The sequence below is a fragment of the Erithacus rubecula genome (genome assembly GCF_903797595.1).
Source record: "Erithacus rubecula genome assembly, chromosome: 4".
Taxonomy (NCBI): domain Eukaryota; kingdom Metazoa; phylum Chordata; class Aves; order Passeriformes; family Muscicapidae; genus Erithacus; species Erithacus rubecula.
In genome coordinates this window covers 57,741,721-57,763,821 of record NC_136686.1, presented here as the reverse complement: position 1 = coordinate 57,763,821, position 22,101 = coordinate 57,741,721, and the positions used below count along the sequence as shown (strand labels likewise).

Below are 22,101 nucleotides of genomic sequence, written 5' to 3'. Positions count from 1 at the left end.
ACTAAGGAATGAAGTTAGACTATTCACTTAGTGAATAGTCAATATATAGAAGGTTATTAATGTGAATATGGCGGTTTTTTTTCAATTGCATTAGGAAAAGTTCTGTATGCTTTAATGAATACTGCTAATATAGTTTCTAAAATAATTTGGTTTAAAGCTTTTTCATTGTATGGCCACAACATATAGTCAAGTGTTATTCTGGCCAGATAGCTGTAGTTGGGGTTTTTTCTCCCTTTAGCATCATTTTTTGGAACCAGTTCTACCATGCATCCTCTCTTTTATTGTCCTGCCTCACAGACATTTTAACTTGAACAATGGGTTTGCAACATGAAAGATTCTTATATTCAGTGACCTGTAACTGATGGACAGCAAAAGCTCAAGAAACAGCTTCAAAATAAAAATAGAAAGATAGAAACAAACAAAAAAAAATTGTTGAAAGAAATATATTACATAAGAAGGTGGGCAAAGGAAGCAGAGTTCTGTACCCACATCTCCTTTCCTAAGTTTACATCAGCTGTTAGCAATACAGGTTCATTCACACTTCTTGGCTGGTTGTTTCATCTCTATCTCTCTGCTTCACAGGTGCATCTCTACAGCAAAAGATGCAAAAATCAGGGCAGTGCTACTTGCTTTAGTTAACACTGTTAAAGGCACAATTCTCTGATCCTAGGCTTTCAGCACTGAGGATAGCAAACCATGCTTTTGTGGTGGGATCTTATCAGAACACTTTCCAGCTAAGAGTCATTCTGATGACCTCCTTGTCTCCATTATTTGGGGTTTTTTTCTGTTTCCTCCTGCATGAACACCCATCTTTAGTTTAAGCTTTACAGAGAAATGTTAAAGCAGATAGGCACAAGATGCAAATCATGCTTATAAAAAGAAATAGTGCACATAACTCCAGCCCTATTCCCACTTATAAAAGCAATAAAAGAAAAATAAAAACAGATAAGTTGTTGCAAAAAATAGATCATTAAATAAACATGTTACCTGTAGGGCACTTAGATGTAATAAGCAAAAATTTGTATTCCACAAATAACATTCTGTTTTCAATCTACATATAGTCAGAAAAAGGCCTGATAGAGACTCATCCATATTGATACAAAACTCCCTATTTTACAGAAATAAATAGAATAATTACCTTAAAGTAATAGAGCTGAAACTATACTAGTGGTTTTATAAAATTGTATAATTGAAGAAATGAAATCTCTAACTGAAAACAGCTTTGGGTAGGGAAACCAAAGTCTGTATGTTTACTCTATTAGTGGGCACTGCAAAACCCATGGACATGTGTTAAAATAATCTGAGTCCACCACCACACATTCAAAAGGTTCTAAGGTCTAAATACTTGTAAAAGTGTTAGGCATTACAGATGGAGACTATAATAAAGTAAAAGCTATGATTATAGGAAAATAGATGTAAATAAAGAACTGGAATGGAGCCATCTCTTGTAAAAGAAAAGAAAAGCAGATCCACTACTGAGGAAGGTAAGTATGCAAGGAGTACAATATGCCAATAATAGCAAAGAGAAATTAAACAAAGCAATGATGAAACAAAATGAAGAAAGTGACATCAAAATCCTTATGAAAATTTCAGTTTGATCTTCAGTGAGTCTTGGGAGCAGGCAGAGAACAGACTCATAGAACAAGCCCAAGAAGTGATGATCTTCCACTGCCCTTGCCAAAACTGTCTGGATTTGTAAATATTAATGTAAGAAGGAAAAAGATTTTATGAAGTTCATGATCACATCACCATTTCCAGTCATAATTGGTTTGTTATTCTGGTCTCCCCACTGGGGATGGCATGCTAGGCATGTTGTGTTTTTATTGGAAACAAATTCACCAAGGAACACTCCATTTTAGGATTACAAGATCTTTAATTACAAGGATTACAAGTCTTTAATTGCACTTCATGACAGATGAAGCTTTCTACTTAGATTTTCTGCAGAATTGTTCTAAGAACTAGAAAGGTGGAAGAGCAGTGAGTTGATGTCATCCAGAGTTCATCAGTTTTCCAGTCCTATTGCTGTTCTACTCGGGGATCCCTTTCTCCAGCCTAGATGGACTCTGCATTATGTTCAAAAAATTATTCCCTTAAAAGCAGGTTTAACCTTTCATGGTCTTGTTGTACTTTGTCATGACACCTTCACATACACTGAGACTTTTATTTGAGCCCATAGACTCTGAAGAAAGCCCAAGCATATATCCTGGTTTAACTTGGATTCATCTGTCACTGTACATGGGAAGGAAATGCCCAGAGGTCTACAGGAAACTGATTCTTCTCCTGCAACCTCTGCCCACATGGTTGTTAAACTATTCTCAACCAGTGTTGGACACCCACAGCCATAAGGGCAGCTTTGTGTAAAATTATATGTCAGGTCATACACTCCAAGTAACTGTGGCAAGATTTTACTGCAATTTGTGGATAAGATATATGACAGGTCCTCACAGGAGACTGCTGTAAGGGAGAACCTCATCATTACTCTGGAATTAAATTCTGACAGTGTATAGATATATAAAATGTATCTAATGCATGTAAATTCTGACTTAATTCTGACAGCTGAGCAGAGAGCAAACTACAGTGATGAATTCTGAAAAACCTATCTGCCTGTGCTCCATAAGACATTTTACATAAGGATGTAAAATAACCATTAAAATAACCATTTAAAAAGTTCAGAGACTATTAGTGGCTTTGTTATCAAATCCTAGACTGGCAGATGTCTCAGCACATCAGGATTCCATTTCTCAAGCAATCCTAACATTGGGGAAAAGCACTGAAACTAGCTGGTGATGGCAATATTAAGAACAAAGCTGCAGTCTCAGAGTAGGGCAAGAACATGGCACACACACTGTCAGTGACAGTCATAGTGAGTTGAATCTGTCACCAGAGATGAGGGACATAACACAGACAATGTGGAGCACAGTCCCCACAGCCTTTGAAGATTCAGACACTACTGGAAACAATTTTACAGGTCTGTTTAGATAAGGCTCATGCTAACTTACATTTTATGCTTGCCTTATGCTGAGGACAATGACTGGCAGAGTTCTGCTTGCAGATCTCTATCCCTTCCTGTCTTAGAAGGAAGGGATAAGTTCCTTACTGCTCTCAGAGGAATTGTTTAACATGGTCATAGTGTTTGCTAGACATGAGATATGATCAACAGATCTCTTATTGCCTTGAATGATATCTCCAGCAGCCAGGATGTTTATTGAAATCAGTGTCAAATAAAGAGCCTGTGGCTGGAGGCTGAAAAGGTACAGAATGACATGAAATTCTTGAAGAATGAGGATGAAATGTGCTTTTTTATAGACAATGTACATCTGTGTCATTTTGTCACTTTGTGAGCTGCATCCTTTTTTTCACATCTTCCACAAAAGCCATACATTTCATCTCTGACATCTCTAGTTTCATTGTCAACTCATTTTTCTCAGTCCTCATGTACCATTTAGCCCTATCTCCAGCTTCCTCATAGCTCCCTATGCCACATTATTTTTCTCATTTTAATGCATATTTTTCTTATATTTTGGCAGGACAGACATCTGTAATCCAGGCACAACAGAATTCTATATCTTTCATACTCTGCAGTTCTTTTTTTCCTTCTCCTTTTTTCCTGTTTGTTGCATTTCTGTTGTTTGCATTTCTCTTTTTGTTTCAGTCATACACAGCTGGAGGTAAAACCAGGCACAATGGACAGGAGGCTCCTATAGTGTCAATTATGAGCTTCTGTGTGGTTGCATGAGAGTCTGTGTGTCTTTGCTTGGTTGTTCCAGCTTGCTCAGTGAGCAGCACAGTGAAGCTTACACCAGTAACCAATCTATGCTGTGGTCAGGTTCATGGCATTCTGCAAAACAGCAAAGTTTTGTGTGTTTAATACTTTCCCATAATGAAAAAGTTCACACTAACCTTATTTGTGGTTATTCAGAAACCTTCATCCACCCACACAAAGAATTATTCCTAGCAAAAGGAGTTGGATCTTCAAGAGCCAAGGGTCAAAAAGGCAGGCAGAAAGAAGGATTCTGTCTCTTATTTGGAAGGAAATAGAAGTAGAGTTTCAAATCATATAGTACGTAAATATTATATTTAAAACTGCTGTCAAAACCCATGTATGAGCATTCAGCAACATTCAAAACTGACATTTTCCTCTTTGTATGTGTCCTAAATCATATTTGCAAAAGAGTTACAGAGCTCTTATCAAACTTGTAATCTGGTATTAAAGCCCTCTCTTGAGCCATGGGAGAAATAACTTTAAGCTCCTGTGAAAAGTCTGGAGTCCAGCCTTCTGAGCAGCAGGGTGGCATGTAATAGCTGCTATTGCTAACTATGTGTCACAGAATAAGTTTGCTACCATTAAGACTCTTCAGGCTTCTCAAAGGAGCAGGTGGTATGCAGCCATCTGGGCTCTCTAAATGCTCTGCAACTGTGGAGTTTAACAAGGTAACATAAACCTGTCTCCCTGGAATATGGCATTTCCAAACATCTCAAGTCAGGGCACCGTGAAATCACTGAAGTTGTTCTGGGTTCAGTGAATAGATAGTCAGAGATGAGTTAATTAGGACCCTACAGTGTTTGGAAAGTCTTTTATGTCATGCAAAACAGAAGTCTCTCTCTTGTTTATCATGATGTTTTTTTCCATTTCACCTTTCTTTATTGCTAGGTGTTACATACATTTAGCTTGGTGTTCATTGAGTCACTTAATCACTATATGCCTTTTTTACAGCCCTTGATTTTTAGGTTCTTAGTAGATCAGTCATCTGTTTCCACCAAATAAGGAATCATTCCCTTTCTGAGGCTTGGATGTAATATAGCTTCCATAGATGCTTTTTTTAAAAGTCCATATTGACAGGTGCAAAATATCCTCATTCATTTTTAAAATTATTTTTCAGTTGCTGTTGTCTTGCATGTCAGAGATGACAAAATCCAACAGAAATGCCTGAACAACCACATACCATTTTCTTGGATTCCTATTGCACAACCAAATTTTGTACTAGAAACCACATGCAGTTCCTGTAGCTTTATACATAGGAACCCTCTAACATTTGTGATTCTAGTCTCCATACATTATTGTTGTATTTCTTTAGTTTGTCCAGAACAAAGTCTCAGGAGGGTTATCCCAGATGTTTGTAGCCCTATTGCTAAAGGAATATGGAAAATGGGTAAATATGAAAAAGTACTGATCATCAACAGGACTGATTGTTTTCTGTCAGTGACCATCAAATCAAATCAAATCTTAAAACGAAGAATGAACAATTTCTTACTCTACAGTAAATGAAAATCCTTGAAAGCACTTTGCCATGCAGACCCCACAATCTGCACTGACTCCTCACTTGTGTAGAGCCTCTCCAAGTTTTTTTTTTGTTAATGAAGGACAGAGCAGCTATTTGGGATGCTCCATCAGTGATTAGCCCCACATTAACGGATGATTTCCTACAGTCTGCAGTGGAAAACACCTAAGGTTGCAATCAGTAAGTGCAGTTAACAAGAAGTAGCTCAGCTCAGCTTGAGGGTGATTAGAACAAAAAGCATTAGAGAGAAACAGTTGTCACATGGTAAAGAGAGTAGTGACAGATACAGACATTTCTTTATCCAATCAAGAAAACTGCAGCAAGGAAGTAGGAAGAATTCAGGAACAGCTTGATCAGTCATGAGTTTTTACAAACATTTAAGTCAATCCCAGTATCCAAAAATTAATGAAGGATTTACCAGATTAATCTTTAATTTCTGATATAGTGTACTTTGGAATCCCATTTTAGATTGAAGAGAAAGCACAAGAATGACATACTGCTGAGTGACTCATAAAAATCCTCAGGTTCTCCAGGTCCTAAAAAGCAGTGAAGTCTAATATTCAGAATATTGGAGGAAAGTGGATATTGCTGCTTGAAAGGCCCTTTACAAGTTTAGTCCAGTCACAGCAAACACAAAGATAGGATAGGTCCTATGTGATAGGTCCTAAGAGCCAGAAAGGTCTTCTCCACATGGTGTGCTGGCACAGCAGGGATTCATCTGCTGAACCCTTGACACCAGTGAGGGCTGGAGAAGGCTGTCAAAAACCCCACTGAAAAGTCACTAATATTTTAATAATCCCACACATCTGGGGCAGAGCTACACTCCAGGAGCATGCAGTGCTACACCAGCAGCAGCTTAACTAAAGTTTTGTGCACTCATCTTGAAGACAAATGCCCACAGAGTGATTCATGCCAGTTAAGCAGCCCATCTTTTCTACATAAGTATCACTTACTCTTAAATTCTGCAGCATACCTGGCTTACTTTATGCAGTAATATAAATCTTACCTTCATAATAAGCATTCAGTGAATGTCAGTGCTGTCGTTGCAATGGAACAAAAAGACAAAGATATTCCTGGTCCCATCCATTTATTCTGTGATTTGTGATCCATCTGAACAGGAAGATGTTAGCTATGCTTTCCCACCGAATTGCATGTCCCTTTGGGGTAATCTAACTCACACTCCAATTCCCTACTACATACATCACTGTCCAACCTCACTTGTAGTGGGCTAGGTGTGATTGATCTGAACTCAGAGAATTCAACTGGGATGCTCAAGCACATGAGCTGGATGCCAGCCTGTGGCAAGAGGAGCTCAGTGCTGGGTTAGTGTAATTGGCAGAACTCAAGGAAGAATATATTGACATGTAGACATAAAGCTGATCAACATTCTACTGTCTACACAACAAAGAAATGCAAACTGAGGCCCTCAGGGAGCCTGAATATATTTTGACAGTACAAAAGCTTAATAAGTCAAAAGCGAATTAACTGTAGGTGAACTATTATTCAGCATTTCTCAAAAAAATCTCTGTGTGCTTTTTAGAATTTGTTTGCAGAAAGGTAAGGAGAAGGAGTATTCCTCTCACACATTTAATTAACATCCTTCTTACAAAAATATATCCAGTTTGGCACATTCAAAGCATCCTTCTAACTCTATGCCTAGTAGCAAAATCTTTCAAGCCAGCTGTGAAAAAAAGAAACAAAAGAAACAAGTTAATAATCTGGATAAAAATAGTTTAGTATTAAATTTTAAGACTAAAATAGTTGGCAGGCAGGCATCGTATTTAAATCTGGGGTTTATGGAATATTTATGAAGGTTTTCATGATTAACCCTAACTTAAAAATTAAGAATCAAATGTTCAAAAAAAAAAAATCAGCACAACAGATGATGCTGGTCTGCTAACTAAACACTCTATCCAGCAACAGCAGAGACACAAGCATCAACTTCTCTGTTTCCCAAGTCTCCCAAGTGGAAACTGAGAGAGGTCATCTCTGAAGGTAAAAGGATAGACATGAGGCTCATTGCTCTGGCCCACCAACCTGGTATTCTCATTCCAACAAGGACAAGTAAAGGATGCTTAGAAAAAGAATGTAGGACAAGTATGAAATGATTCTTAACTACATATAACATCCAAGACCCTGGCAGTCATAAGTTTATAGATTTTTCTATTCTAGGACTCAGTGTTAGGACTGCTTTTAACCATTTATTTGAATGTACTCATGCTTTTGTCATTCCAGATAGAATGTGTCATGGATGCCAAGTCTAAGTGCCTGCATTGTTTGGAAAAAGAAACTCCTTTTTATTTTGTAGTTACAATATAATAACCTTACTTCATCATTCTCCATATGATTCTTTATTCTATTGATCTGTATCGTATGCACTTTTTTCCCTCTGAACCTTACCAGTCTATTTCATCTTGCATCAAAAAGGAGCTACTACCTCTGACCAGCCTCACTGGCCTCCTCCAAACCATTTCTCAATGCATCAAATTCATTTGGAGGTGGAAGCACCAGAACATTTTGCAGTTTTCAGGATATTGGTGCTCCATAGCTATGGCTTCTCCTTTATTCTTCACTTTCCCCCTAATAATTATCCCTGTATAGCAGGTGTATCCCCCTAACAGTCTGGATTTTTGGCTGTGCTGACATTTTCAGCTTAGGGAGTTAAGCACAAGGACTGTGTGATCTGTCTTTTCAGGGGTGATGGCTGATTCAGAGTGATGGAGTAAGTAGTTTTCCACATGTACTATACTATACTATACTATACTATACTTGGTGCTTAGCACTAAGCACCACTGGATTTCACATGCTGCTTTAGCACACAGGATTGTGCCATCTTTTTTTAGAGCTTTCAAGTTTAGATATGACAATACTGCATGGTAATGTGCTGTCTGCAAATCCTATCACTTGTTCCCCACACCATTTGCAAGTATGCTGAGCAGAATAATCACTGTGGTAGTCTTTTGATTGTGAAAATTGACCACTTATTTAAAGCATTTTTCCTAGAATTTAATCTCCTGCCTAGAAGACCATATTCTTTTTCATCCCACAGCAGAGTCTCTATTGAAGACTTTACTATAAAAAGCTTTCTGAAAATGTCAGTATATAAACCAGATCACATTAATCTATATAGTCACTGGGAGCTCCAGTGACCTGCAATAGATCTGTGAGGAATGACTTCCCTCTACAATAGCCACACTGACCCTTTCCTACTATATCATCATTATCCACGTGCCAGCTAAGCCTCATCATCCTTATTGCTTCCTTCCATCTGCTCAATTGAACATGAGACTTGCTTGGTTACTTTCCAAGACCATTCTTGAAGACTGGTGTCACATTTGCCACTTCCCATTCCTTTGAAATTCAGCAATTTACTGATTTAAGCAGTAGATTATATCCTATAGCTACCAGCTGAACAGCTTCATATCCAAATTCCTTTAGAACTGAGGCTAAAAGTCATCAGCTTCTGGCGGTTTCTCTCTATCCATTCCATCAGTCTGTTATAAAATCTTTGCCACTAACCCTGCTGTTGGAGTCAGTTCCTCACTCAACCCTGCAATGAGCAGACCCTCTGCAGGAGTTTTGCTGCCCTCCTCTTCAGTGAACATTGATGCAAAGAATTAATCTGTTTTCTGCAGTCTTTTCTACCTCTCAAAACTCTCTTTTGAGATCTGACAGACTCCATGCCTTTGGTATGCTTGAAAATATCTTCTTAGATCTTACATTTCAGTATTTTCCTCGTCATAATCTTTTTGTGGTTTCATCTTTATCTTGTTGGAGTTTATGTTCTTTTCTCTTTTGCTGCATGGATGCAACTCTGGATGAAGGAGTCTCTGTGCTCAGGTTTCTGTGTAGGATCTATGAAATCAGCTGGTCAGATCTTGAATTTGCTTTGCTTTTGCCTGATTAGAACTGCCTGAGAGCATCAGGAAGATACCAGAAAATTTTCTTCCTTTTCCTAGTCTCTATTGGTTCTCATCCCTGATTGTAATGGTGAAGTACATGTTTTTAATACTGCATTATGCTACAATGAGTTATACCATCTCTGTTTTAAAGAAGTAATAGTTTATCAAATACAGTAAGACAATCCATTTTCCTTTTATCTTTGGCAGCTTTGTTTCACATATACATGGATTATTTTGCAGCAATGTTGTGAAAGGCATCAAGTGTACTGAAGTACCAGAAATCCACTTTCCTGTCTTTTCAGCCCTGAAAATTTCATTTTTCCTCTCGCACTTCCCATTCTTTGCAGACAATCAAACATGTACATTTTCCTCTTTCAAGCTCTCTTTCTCAAATAGCACTGCTCTCGGGAAAAGGTGAAAAGAAAGAAGCTAGAGCTAGAGCTCCTGCTGAGCTTTTCTTGCTCTGCACCATGTCCTATGTCCCCTCTTTCCCCCTTCTTTTGGGCAGGAGTCAAGACTGTCTCCCTGTGGGAACAAAGGCTCTGGCATTTCCTGGGGTGAGAAGCCTCAGCTGCTTAAATAGCTGGCTGGCCACAGAAAAAAAATATTTTTTCACTCCAAACTTTTATGTGGTTGGCTCAAAACTAGCACAAGACATGTTATTGTAATTCCCCCAAAGAGAAATACTGTGTCTCCTGCTGAGACATCCAAGCTCACGTATCTAAAATGCACTGGAGGGAGTCCAAGATTACCAAAACCCCACAGCTTTGCTCAGGCTATGTATTACACCTGGGATTTTCAGGCAGTACAGATTCTCTGCTGTGAGGAAATTTGCACAGCACACATCCAGCCTGTGCCTAACTCCAGGCTATTACACTAGAGCTTGACAGTACTTGGAAATTCACCAAAATAGATACTCTGGAGTTGACTTTTGGTCTCCAGGTACAGACAATTTTTCAGCCTTTTGGACCAACTGACAATAACAACCACAAAAAATAACATGTCAAAATGTTTCAGTTATAAAAATAGAATGCCCATATAAAAAATAATTAAATGTGATTAGTCTCTTTCCTGAGGTATAATTATAAAATGCATTAATAAAATGTCAGATAGCAATGCCCTCCACACAAATCATTTGAGGCTGCTTTTACCATTAGATTTAACACAGACTGAAAATGTGCATACACAATTAATTTAATTTCATGCAACTGGGAACCATACACCTGCTTAGAGACTGTTCCTTACACGCCAATGGAGGCAACATGCACAAGGCTCTCATCCATAGTTTAAAAGCACATTCAAGCAAGGAAAAACCTCTTTACTACACTAAAGCTATATTTGTTTGCCTTCTGGTTCAGCCTTTTCCTGAAACTCTGTATGTATGGTCAGCTTTTTTTAACAAGACCAGTAATAATTGCTTTAAAATAAGGCAAGAACAAAGGCTCTGCAGATAAACCCACATGTACTTGAGGCACTTTATTCTAATGATTTGGAGAAGCTTTACAATTTTCTTTCTAATTAACCTATCAATAGTGATGTCACTTAAACATTCCTTAGGAATATTATCTTCTCATTATTGCCAGAAAACATGTTGCCCAATTTTATAGCTCAGTTGTTCTTACACATGGATGAAGCGTCTGAATTAACTTGAACTGAAACAGATTTTTTAAAGAAACACTTTCTGTACACACAAACTACTTTCATAATTACATTTTAAGCATTAATATTCAAATTTCCAAACATTGAGAGGGTGAAGCATTCAGTGTTTGCTTTGTGCTTGCACATTGTGAGAATACAATAGAGGACCATTCTCCTACCAAGTGGCATTGGGTTAGGAGGAGAACCAGTGGCCTTGCACAGGTATTTATCCCAAACAGCATGCAAATTCAGCAATGGTCATATTCTTCAGGAAGAAAGAAATACAACACAAAATCAATGTGTATAAAATTTCATCATTCATAGCTGCAAAGATCACATTTCTTCAGAACAAATCCAGCTCAGGCAGCAGCTAGGCAAGCTTCCCAGGCTGTCTTGCCAACATGCTTCACCCCTAAGCTGCTGAGAACATCTGGAGGACATAGAGGTGGATCACTCCTGCTTTGTAGTCTTTGCTAAAGACTGCCAGGAAGGATTAAAAACCAGAGCTGATGCCAGTTTTGGGATGCAGGGCTTGCCTGTTGGGACTGGGAGAGGGTACATCCATCTGTTTCATGTGTTTAAAGAAACATGAAGAAGAAAATAAGGTCTACTGCCTCATGAGAATGTGGAGATGGCTGAAATATTCAGTGTTTTCTTTGTATCAGTCTCCATTGAGATGTGCAGAAGAAACATAAACAAAGATAAATTAATAAATCAGAATAAAGAGAGAACTGCTTAAAGCATACTTAGATTCGAGTTTGCAGAACTTGCTGATGTTCATGTATGCTCAATTACTAAGGTAAGTAAATTTATAGACTATTAGCAATTATGTCTAAGAATTCATGGAGGACAAGAAAGTTAAACTAGAGGAAGCGAAACATAAACCCTATTTTTAAAGTCAAGTAAAGAAAATCTCCTTTAACTTTTGTATTCAGAAATAATCTGTGACAAGTTGTCAAAAAGTTGAGAAAGTTCACTGACATATGAATTGTGGAAAGCAAATCTTGTCACACCAGTTTAATTATCCTTTCTTATGTCTGATTTTCATTCTCATTTCTGTGTGGAAAAAGGGGGAGGAGAATGTACAGTCTTCCTTTCATCTTTCAACACTACCTTCTATGAAATTCACATAAAAGGTTGAGGAAAAAGGCTCTAGGTGGAATCTCTTTTAATGTGGTTATTGACAATAATTCCTCTCAAAGGCTGCTCTGAATGATTTGCTCCTTAACAGTAATTACAAGTGTGGTTCTGAGGTGTCTGGGGTGAAACCAGCTCAGTTCAATATTCCATTAATAATTGGAGACCTATTGATAAATAGTAAATAAAAATTTACTGATGCCAGTATGTCACTATTCATAGGAAGTTTAAAAAGACTTTGAGAAACAAACTGTTTCAAAATAAAAATTCTGGACTAAAGCAGTCAATCTAATAAAATTCACCAAGGTGCACAGTGCTCAGTTTAGGGCAAAAAAATCAAATGCACAATGAAAAATGTGAGATAACTGCTTAGAATCCAAACTGGCCATGGATTGCAAATCTGACATGTTACAAAAAGGCAAAGAATTTGTTATGTGAACATTATTAGTAAACGTGGAAAGAATGTTATCATTTTGATCTGTTCTACATACCCCTCCACCTTCAAAATATCTCCAGATTGGACACTGTGAACAGACATGGAAGCATCCAGAAGAGAAGTGTAGAGAAATGCCATGTGGTATAAACTGCAGGAATCAACTTTTGATCCTAAAAAAGAGAAATGAGGATTCCATGTAACAGACTGATTTCATGCTTGCAATTTCCTCTGGCCTCACCTTGATGAATCTTTAATATGTGGGTATATCTAAGATCCTCTTAAAAAATCACTGGATTTAGAAAAAACAGAAATAGCTCCACAAATCTAAAAATTGATTCCACAATAGAAATGCTGAGGGAGAAAGAGAAAACATACAGCAGGGTTTCATCCCATAAGAAAATCTGGAAGGAAAGGAAGGGAAGGTTGTCAAGGTTTAACTGCAGAAAGAAAACAAGAATTTTACCTTACTGACACGTGGGGACCCACTCCTCAGCCAAGGTTTTCTCTTTTGTATGAATTTCCAGAAATGAGTGTAAAGTCTAATTGAAGCTGTTCTCGAAGTACAAGTGCAGACAACTTTTCCTTGTTGCTTTCTCATCTAATCAGAGCTGGGCTTGTGCTGCAAAGGCAGCATAATTCAGCTGTACATCAGTCAGCCACAAGACACAAAAGCAAGGAACACAATTAACCCACTGCTCCTGCAACTATTCATTATCCCTCTGGTCTTACCCTTTCTGATGTAGATTTCAGAGCACCTAATTTTTGCCAACTTGTTTCTCTCCCCTCCTTCCGTCACATAACCAAGATTCTGGTCTCTTTTTTTTTAAGCTTTCTCAAGTTATTTGCACAGAATATTTTAGAAGAAAAGGAAATATCAAATCAACTATAATATTTTATAATGAAAGAAAATACCAAATGAGCTACATGCTGCCTACAGAGAAAAAAAAATTGAATTCACAGAAATAAGAAAAGGTTACATTAATACAAAATAGTTCCTGCATAGTGACCAATGAAAACAGAAGGAGGGGAAACAGCGAGGGAAAAATGTGACATTAACTTAACCTTTTTACATATTAAACTATATTAAAATATTTGTGTCCTTCTGCTCTGGAGTGCAGAGGATTTTATTTGAAGGACTGTACATCCTCTGCACAGCTTTCAGTACTAATTTGAAAAGCTATTCATCAAGGAGTGTTAAAAACACCTCTTTCATTTGATCTAATCTGGCACTTCTCTCAAGATATGCTAACAAGAACATTTTAAATACCTTCTGCAAAATATGGTCTACCCAGGCAATGTAGCACAAAAGAAAAAGACCTGTCCTCAAGCCTTCTGAAAATCTGACTTTACTTTTACAGGATTTTTATGGGGTTAATTTTTTCACAACATTTACAAACAGGTTTTCCCAAACTCATTGAATTTTTTCCGTGTTTGGCCTGTCTAATATCCTTATGGATATGCTTCAAATCTGTCTTCTGTCTGTGTTATAGGAGTGGTAACACAGATTTTCTCTTTTTGCTCCCAGTTTGTGCACCAGCTGCATTCTCCAAGATGCAGGGGGTGCAGAGAGCCCTGTATGGCCAGACCTGGGGGAGATCTCAGCATGATCCTGAGAGCACCTGTGTTGTGTGTCAGTGTGGCCTGAAGGCCAGTAGAAATATTTTAAATTTTGCACTGCGTAGTAAAACCTAATGCATTCTTTATAGGAGAGAAAATCTGCTGAGGAAGAAATTTGCACTGCAAAAATAATCCTGCACAAGATAATTCTGAGTTTTTCTCCCACTGCTAATACTGCAGCATTTACAAAGTGTAATAGCAGGGCTGACAGGTTCTATTTGGATCAATGGATTTTTAGCTATGCAAAGTAGCAGCATACAGGATCCTGGGAGGATACAGCTCCTATTGAGAAAGTATGAATTCTATGGATTCCTATTGAGAAGCACTGCCTTAGTACTTCTACTAGCATTCTTTCTGTCTCTGAGCAAAAGTAAGGACTAGATAACTTCTTGACATCCTTTCCAGTTTTCTTTGATGCTAGGAGTTGTGTTGACATTTCACATTGTGCACACTTACTTGGTAAATGCTATATTTCAAACTCAGGAAAGAAGGAAAACCTCTGAAGGATTACACTTTTAGCTGACAGAAGCACAATTGTAGCAAAGAAAACATACAAAATAGAAGATATTTCAATGTCCAAGGCCAGCTAAGAGCTGGTTTTGTTAAGACAGTCTTGTAAGAGGGAAAGGAAGGGTGGGTCACCTTGAAGTCTGTATAATCTCTCTAGGATGTGCAGGCATTGTTGTTTTAGTGTAGTGAAAACACAGTGAGGAAGCTGTAGGTGCATCTGAGGCAGGTAAGATCCTGCTGAACAGGTGTGTTCCTCTGGCACTGACAAATGAGTGTGCCGACCCACTCAGCTGAGACCCTCCTGCCCTGCTCTTGGCTGCCCATCCCCTGGACCTGCACCTCTACCAGCACCAGGACACCATCCCTCCTTCAGGTTTCACCAAGGTTGCCCTTCCAAGGGGCCTGGGAGGCTTCTGCAGGACACAAATTCCAAAGGCTGTGGTGCTGCTAGCACAAGGCTCACATCTCCTCACTGTGCTGCTTGCCCAAGGCTCCCACCGAGGGGATCCCAGCAGGCTGGACAGTGCAGGTCCCCACATGGGCTCTCTGCTGTGATGAGCAGGCACAGGAGAAAGCTCCCACTCCCCTACTGAAGGAGGTTTCCAGCATGGAAAGCCAGCCAAAACCAAAACATGCAGTCTGGAGGCAAAAATCAGTGAAACTGGGCTGGATGGGATCTGCTGACATCAGTGCCACGTTTAACTGCTGCAGAAATAGAGCAGAAAAATAATGACAAAGCCAACTCTGACTGGAAAACTGGCCAGGAGATGAGTGGCAGAAATCCATAGTCAGAACCCTGGAGTCAGCTGCTCTAACTAGACAGTTCAGCCACAGGCTGTGCTTACTCCCAGAAAAAAGCTCCTGTGGTAAATGGTGTAAGACATGCTCTTTGAACTCCTGTGTCAGAGCACTAACCTTTCTTTGTTTAATAGCTTCATAATGACTCTTAATTTGGTGTGAAACTTTACTACCAAGGTTTGGAAATTCAAATGATGGAAGCTTATATTTGTGCTTTGAACCTCTCTTTTCTCTATGAAAACTGTGAATGCAACAAAGTTCTCCTCAGGCTCACACAACACTGCATGTTACAGAGTAGCACAGAAAATGTTCCAGCGATTCCACCATATCAAGAAATTCAACAAAGCCTCTTACATGCAGAAGATGTGATGAGCAAGTTACAAAGGCATTACACTGATTTCAGCAGAAGACAAGCAGCATTTGATACACCATATTCAGAATCCACTTTGGAGGTTATTTGATCTGCCAGTAATATTCCTCAGATAGATAAGAACAAACTTACCTTGATGTGTCTGTCTGTCATTTGGGTAACCTGTGATCCATTGAATATGTCTCTTCCTGAAACACTCATTTTACTGCAATTCTGTCTGACTCAATATTCTTCTTACCTGACAGGTAGGAGATCAAATAATTGAAATCAATGGAGAAAGCACAAGGGACATGACACATGCCAGAGCAATAGAGCTAATCAAGTCTGGTGGCAGGAGAGTGCGACTGTTGTTGAAGCGTGGAACAGGCCAGGTCCCAGAATATGGTGGGTTTTCATCTTTACACTTTTATATGTGCATGACTCTATATAAATTAATTATATTGCTTTTGAATTAAGTAGCAGTTGCAGATATTTGCATATTGTAATTTCCTGGAGCACATTAAGTATCAGCTTAAGTGCTTACCTGAGCAGAGGTGGAGTAACTCACGTGTGTACATCACTGTCATCTGCTGCCCTCCTGACACAGGCAGTGGCTTTTAGGATGTGCATTGGAGGAAGCACTATGAACCTCCTAGGGGACATCTCTGAGCGTGCTGGGAGTTGCTGATTTGCCCACAAACTCTCCTTTTCATCCTTTATTGGAATTTCTTCCTTATTGGTACCTCTCTGCACATTTTGAGTCACAGCAGATGATCTTGTTGCCATGCAATTGAGTGGCTCAGGTTGAAACTCTAAGCATTATCAAGAATGCACTCCTTTCTTTGACAGCTTCACCCATTGTATTCTCTCTGACAAAATACATGGGTGATCAATTAGAAGCCAGTTCTGAATTTTAAAAAATGAGATTTTGCTCATTGTGGTGAAAAAACAGAATCCATTCTTCTTATATTTTCTTTCAGAGGGACTTCTGGGACTTTTTAAGTATTTCAAGAAGTGTGAGTCATTTAGACAATATAGAAACCTTATTTCATAACTGAAATGACAAAAAATAAAAAAAAAATCAAAGATAATTTCAAAGACAGAGGTTTTTTTTAACTGTATAGTATGGTGTAACAATTTCATATATTTATTTAAGTTCTATCATGTGCCCCTCTGGGCCTTAAATCTCTTGGTAAAAGGGCTATTTTTTAAATGAAAAGTCCTTAGCTTCTTTATGCCAGGAGGTCCAAAACTCTATTAAACGTTTTTACTTTTACTTTTGAAGTTCCAGAATGCTTTTCCATTACAATCAGAAATTAGAGTCACATAAAAATTCAAATACTTAGGCTTTAATATAGGTTCAGGTGAGCCTTTGTTGCCAACATAAATTCAATACCTCTGTTAAAGTCAGCTGCACTGAAAGTGTTCTTTCCCAGCTGTCAATATACATGGTAATTGCACTATTTTCTCCTCTGAATTAGAGCTAATTCTATGGCTAAGCCAATACTCAGGAAGGTGTATGCTGCATTTTTACAACCTTCAAGAGCTTCCGAATAAAGGCAGAAAAGATGGGCCATAGCCTACTCATCTGGTAATAAAGTTAGTGGTTTATACTTTTAGTCAGTAGAAACAAAGCCAAAATGCTTTCCAGGGGCTCTGATAAAATGATACTAAGACATTTAATATCAATTTTAACTAGTGCCATCCTTTCAGAGAGACTTCCAACAGAAATTCAGGTCACCTCCAAAACTTGTTTTATGGGGAGAGGTGCATCATTTTTAATGAAAGAACAAACAAATGTCCAGGACTGATATAGTGGTAGTAATCCTTCTCAAATAGCAGAACTTATATATACCAGCAGTTCTCTGGCTCCTCAGGAAACAATTTAATCTAAGATAGGTCCAGGAGCCTATGATGAGCAAAGAATTAGTAGCAGTTCAAACCCATTCCATCTGAATTTAAGATCCCAGTTCTAAATGGCACTTAAATCTAAAATAAATTTCCATTATTTATATAATCTTATAAAATTGTACATTATTCCAGTAAAAATAAAAATAAATAATAATAATAATAAAACCACAAACACAAAAAAATCTTCAGTGTAAGTATCACTGATTTAGGGAAAACAAATCTTCCAAAATGTGCACAGGTCTTCCCTTCCACAGAAGATGATGAGCAGAAAATACATATGAACCACTAGAAATCGAGACACAGCTTTTAGTGCTAACAGAAAGCAACCAGGTGACTTCACAGTGTTGTTTAAAGCCAAGCTCACCATTTGTGAAGGCATTTGGAATACTTATCATTCATTGTTTAAAAATACAGATTACTGAGAAATAAAAGTTAATGCTAAGAAGTGCTGTTTAATCAGACCATTTTCCAAGCTGCATCTCCAGCATACAGCTCCATGCAGGAGGAGAACTAAGTGTCTGTGCTTGAAGGCCCCTTTCCTACTGCACTGAAAAAGGAGTAGAAGTGTTCAGGAGTTACTTCATAGTGCACATACAACCTGCAGTAAGCATCACAACAAAGGAAAACATCTGCACATCTGCAATTCTTAATCTGTGCTTTATGTAGGCACAGAAGTGTTAGAATTTTATCCAGTCTAGAGGCAAAATGGAAGCAAAATAAGAAGATGCCTGTTGAAATTAACTGAAATAATTGAAGTCCTCCCTAGGTCATTTCCCAAAGGTGTAAGAAGTAGTCTAAACACCAACAGAAGGTGCACCTAAGTTCCAACGGCAGCCTGCCTAGGAAGTTAAAAACTGAAGTTAACAAACAGAAGCAATTAAAATGGGAGGCCACATCTGAAGCAGGACAGATCTCAATGTTAAGTCATCATGCTGTGAAGTGCATCTGTCAGAAACCCCCAGAAATATCTTTTCCAAATAGTGCAAAACTGAATGCAGAGAAGATTGTGACAGTAGGCTTGAGGACAAAGTGGTCCTGAGGAGAGCAGATAAACTAGTCAGTATTTAGTAGCTCCCTCTTCCTTCAACCAGAATTTCACAGCTGAGATGTAGCAAGATTAATTGGAGCTCCTTTTATTTAAATAATCAGACTTCTTTAAGCAAGTACATGTCAAAAATATTTCTTATACTGATCAGGGTCCAGCTGTGGAGAGCATCAGTGGGAAATAAGACTTAGTTGAGTATGAAAATGCAGGGCTGGAAGACAGAACTCTATTGGTTCTGCAATGGTGGTGTGCAGCAGAAGCCTAGGGATGAATATAACAATAGCACAATTGTACCAGGGTCCTCTCCTGGATATTCTCTCTCAGTCCCTGACAGGCAAAATGGTCAGGGACTTCCCAAGTCAGGTTTAGTAATGCTGTGATTAAAAACCTTTCCAACAGCAACAACCTCAGATTCACAGCACTAAAAAGGAGAAAACTTACCTAGAGCTACCTAAATCAGCCAGCCAAGACTATCACATTATTGTCTTCAGTCTTCAACTTCTTGATTTAACTTGTGTTTTAAACTCCAGTGCAATGTTTTTGTTAGTTCAAAATATGCTGGTATGTACTTAAGTGCAAGAAATGTCAGTGTTTGAATGATGATGTGATTGACATCAGTAAAAACAGGGTTAAGGAAAATTCATCAATAATAAAGAAGTGATTTATGGAAGAAAAGAATGTGTACTGAAAAGAAGAAAGCACTTAGTGAAGAAACAAAGAACGAGCTGCTGTGTGTGTGTAAATCTCCTGAATGAGTTATGTCATTTTACACTGCCTGGAAATCTGTCCATTTTCATATTGGAAAATTCTGGCTGAGCTGAAGCACTGTTCAAACCCAGGGTAAGAAATAAAGTGTGCTGCAAATGCATCATTTCCCTCCATTCCAGCTGCTGATTTTACTTGAAAACAAATGCTAAAGATCCCAGACTGTTTCAGAGGCAGAAATCCCCTTGTAGCAGACATGCCACCATCAGAATGTAAGCAAAGGAGCTCAGATATGATTAATGCTTCAAAACTGCAGCTGATTTCACAGCAGGGTGCAGCCAAAGAAGCATTGAAAACAGGTGTTTTATCACCCAGCAGCTCAGAACATGTTTGCTGAGGAAAAGGATAGCCAGAGGAACTGTGCTTCCACAGGAGGTGAATTATCACAGCTCATCCAAACCCAAAGAACATCAGCATCATGTTTCATAGGAAACAGTCTGCCAGCTGAGTTCTCCAGAGAAACAGACAAAGTAAGAAATAATATTCATGTGCAAGAAAGACTAGAGATACTGCTAGGAATCCTGATCCCAAAAAACACTTAATGCCTGGGAAGTCTGGCTGCAGAGTGTGAGGTTTCATTCATGTCACTGGACACAAAGCCCAGAGTCATCACTGCAGAACTGAGCACTTCTCCCACCAGCATTAAAAAAAATTAATAAAGGCACAGATCAAGACATTTCTTGCAGTGGCTGCCTAATTTCCCATGTGTGCACCTACCTAAGGGGTTACTGACTTCAGCAGGAGCTACTGGGTGTGCAGCAATTCTAAAAATCTCTGTTCACTCTGTGGGAGCCTCATTACAAATGTTTGTGTATTTCAGGCCTTAACTATAACTATAGAAACACCATGAGAAGGACATGTGCTTTGCAGAGCCAAACACTGGGATGAAGTATCATCCTTAGAGGAAAATGCAGGAAAACTGTTCACAAAATCCCAAAAGAGTAACTTTCAAGAGGAAGTAAAACTGACAAATCAGTCTCTATCCAGCTGTGAGTTCAACAAAAAGCAAGTTACCTCTAATGATTGATCAGCCCCAGGAAACTACAGTTTTTTGTGGGAACACCAAGTTCTTTCTCTGGATGTCTTTGGAAGAAGTTTCCTAGGGAAGCCTGTGGTGCTTCACTCAGTCCCAGCAGTGCTGGCAGCTTGGTTTTTCCTGGCTTACTGCTCCTGGCCTTTCCTGACTGGAGATTTTATTATTCACATTACATTAAAATATATAAGTTCCTAGAAGTTTTTGAAAGCAATGAGTCTTATAATAGATGACTGCCAGCAGGGTGTAAAGGTGGAGAGGGGTGAGGCAGGTTAGCACCTGGTGGACTTCATCCCTCCAGCAAGGCATAACCTGCCCAAGTTGCTTTGTGCCTGGTAATGCAGAGGGAGCAAAAACACTGATTTTCACCTGTAAGGAACATCTGGAATAAACTAATTTGTTTCCCTTCCTACTTTCATCTGTCAGTTTGATATAAGGTTTCTATTAAGTTTCACTTAGTTTTCAGTTGCTTAAGAACTCCTGCAGAAAGTTATGTTTTAAAGACTCCAGCCCATTTACACTGAGATTTTGGGAAACCTTTCCATTGCCCTATCTTGGACAACTGGATATGGCCCTGAGCATTCTAGGTCACACTGTGATACTCACAGATAACACAGAGCTGTGGGAACTGCAGTCACTGAGGTTTGGAGGAAAAGGAATCTGCATTGTGTGGTGATGGTTGGTGCTTTATGGATCTACACAGTGATGGTCCCTTCCCTTCTCTCCCCATGCTTTATTTGACTTTATTAGAAAGTATGTCCTGGGGTTGCACTGTGTGGTTTTGGAATTTCTGTTCCTTCACACAATACCAAATTGTGTACACAGCTCACCCCATGGGTTCATTACACACAGGTGGTTTTACAAAACTAGAGGTCAGATTCAATTTGGGCTGTTTAAGGGAGGAAGATTGAAGTTTCAGTATATGCAATTTGCTGATTAAGATATAAAAGTGACAATTTATTTAGCAGTAACTCATTTTTGAAGGGCCTCAAATAAATCTCCTCTTTCAGCACTACCCCAGAAAAAAAAACCCACAAAAAATGTCAGAGTTGATACCAATAGAAGGATTTTTCATGCAAGTAAATTGGCACAGTTATTAAATGCATTAAACCCTTTGCTTTTGATTTGTTGTGACTCCTTCAGGAAGCACCTCAAGATGTACTCCATATCCATAGACCAGGTGAATCTATGTCCTGAATATATATGTACAGTAGTTTCAATAATCCACTAATATTTAGACTTACAGCATGCTTATTTGTCTTAGCTTTACAGAAATACTTCTTTCCTGTTACATATAAGCTTTTCACTCAGTTTTTCTAAACTTACTAAGATTTCTCTGCTCTTAACAATAGTAAAATGTCTGTATGTCACTGGTTCTGTTAATTCTAATGATTGGTCCTAGGCTGTTCCTCCCCTTCCTTTAGGAATGGTACCTTCCAGTCTCTCCATGTGCATGAAAAGTGACAAGCATGGGTCCCCATATTTCTACTTATTGGGCCACCCTAAAGACACGGTTTGTAAACTCTGCATGTATATTATCTTTCTACTACATTTTGTTTCTCACAACTGTTAATAGAGTATTTTCCAACTTTTGCTTTCATGCTAGCTCACTTAATAGTTTCTACAGTATTCAACTTTTCTTTCATAACTGATTATCTAAGACATCAAAGCAGCTATGTAG

The 22,101-nt window shown here is 38.6% G+C and overlaps 1 protein-coding gene across 7 annotated transcripts in view; it reads left to right on the top strand.

Annotated features, from left to right (window-relative positions):
* The window catches only part of MAGI2 (membrane associated guanylate kinase, WW and PDZ domain containing 2), a 685,143-nt gene that overhangs the window by 647,570 nt on the left and 15,472 nt on the right, over nt 1–22,101 (top strand). For 6 of the 7 annotated variants that reach the window (XM_079303121.1, XM_079303120.1, XM_079303122.1 and 3 more), the window contains one exon: nt 15,933–16,071. In XM_079303121.1, coding sequence (XP_079159247.1) covers nt 15,933–16,071 — 139 coding nt within the window. Of the gene's footprint in view, nt 1–15,932; nt 16,072–21,844; nt 21,934–22,101 lie in introns of all 7 variants that reach the window. The other variant, XM_079303125.1, reaches the window with a different exon arrangement.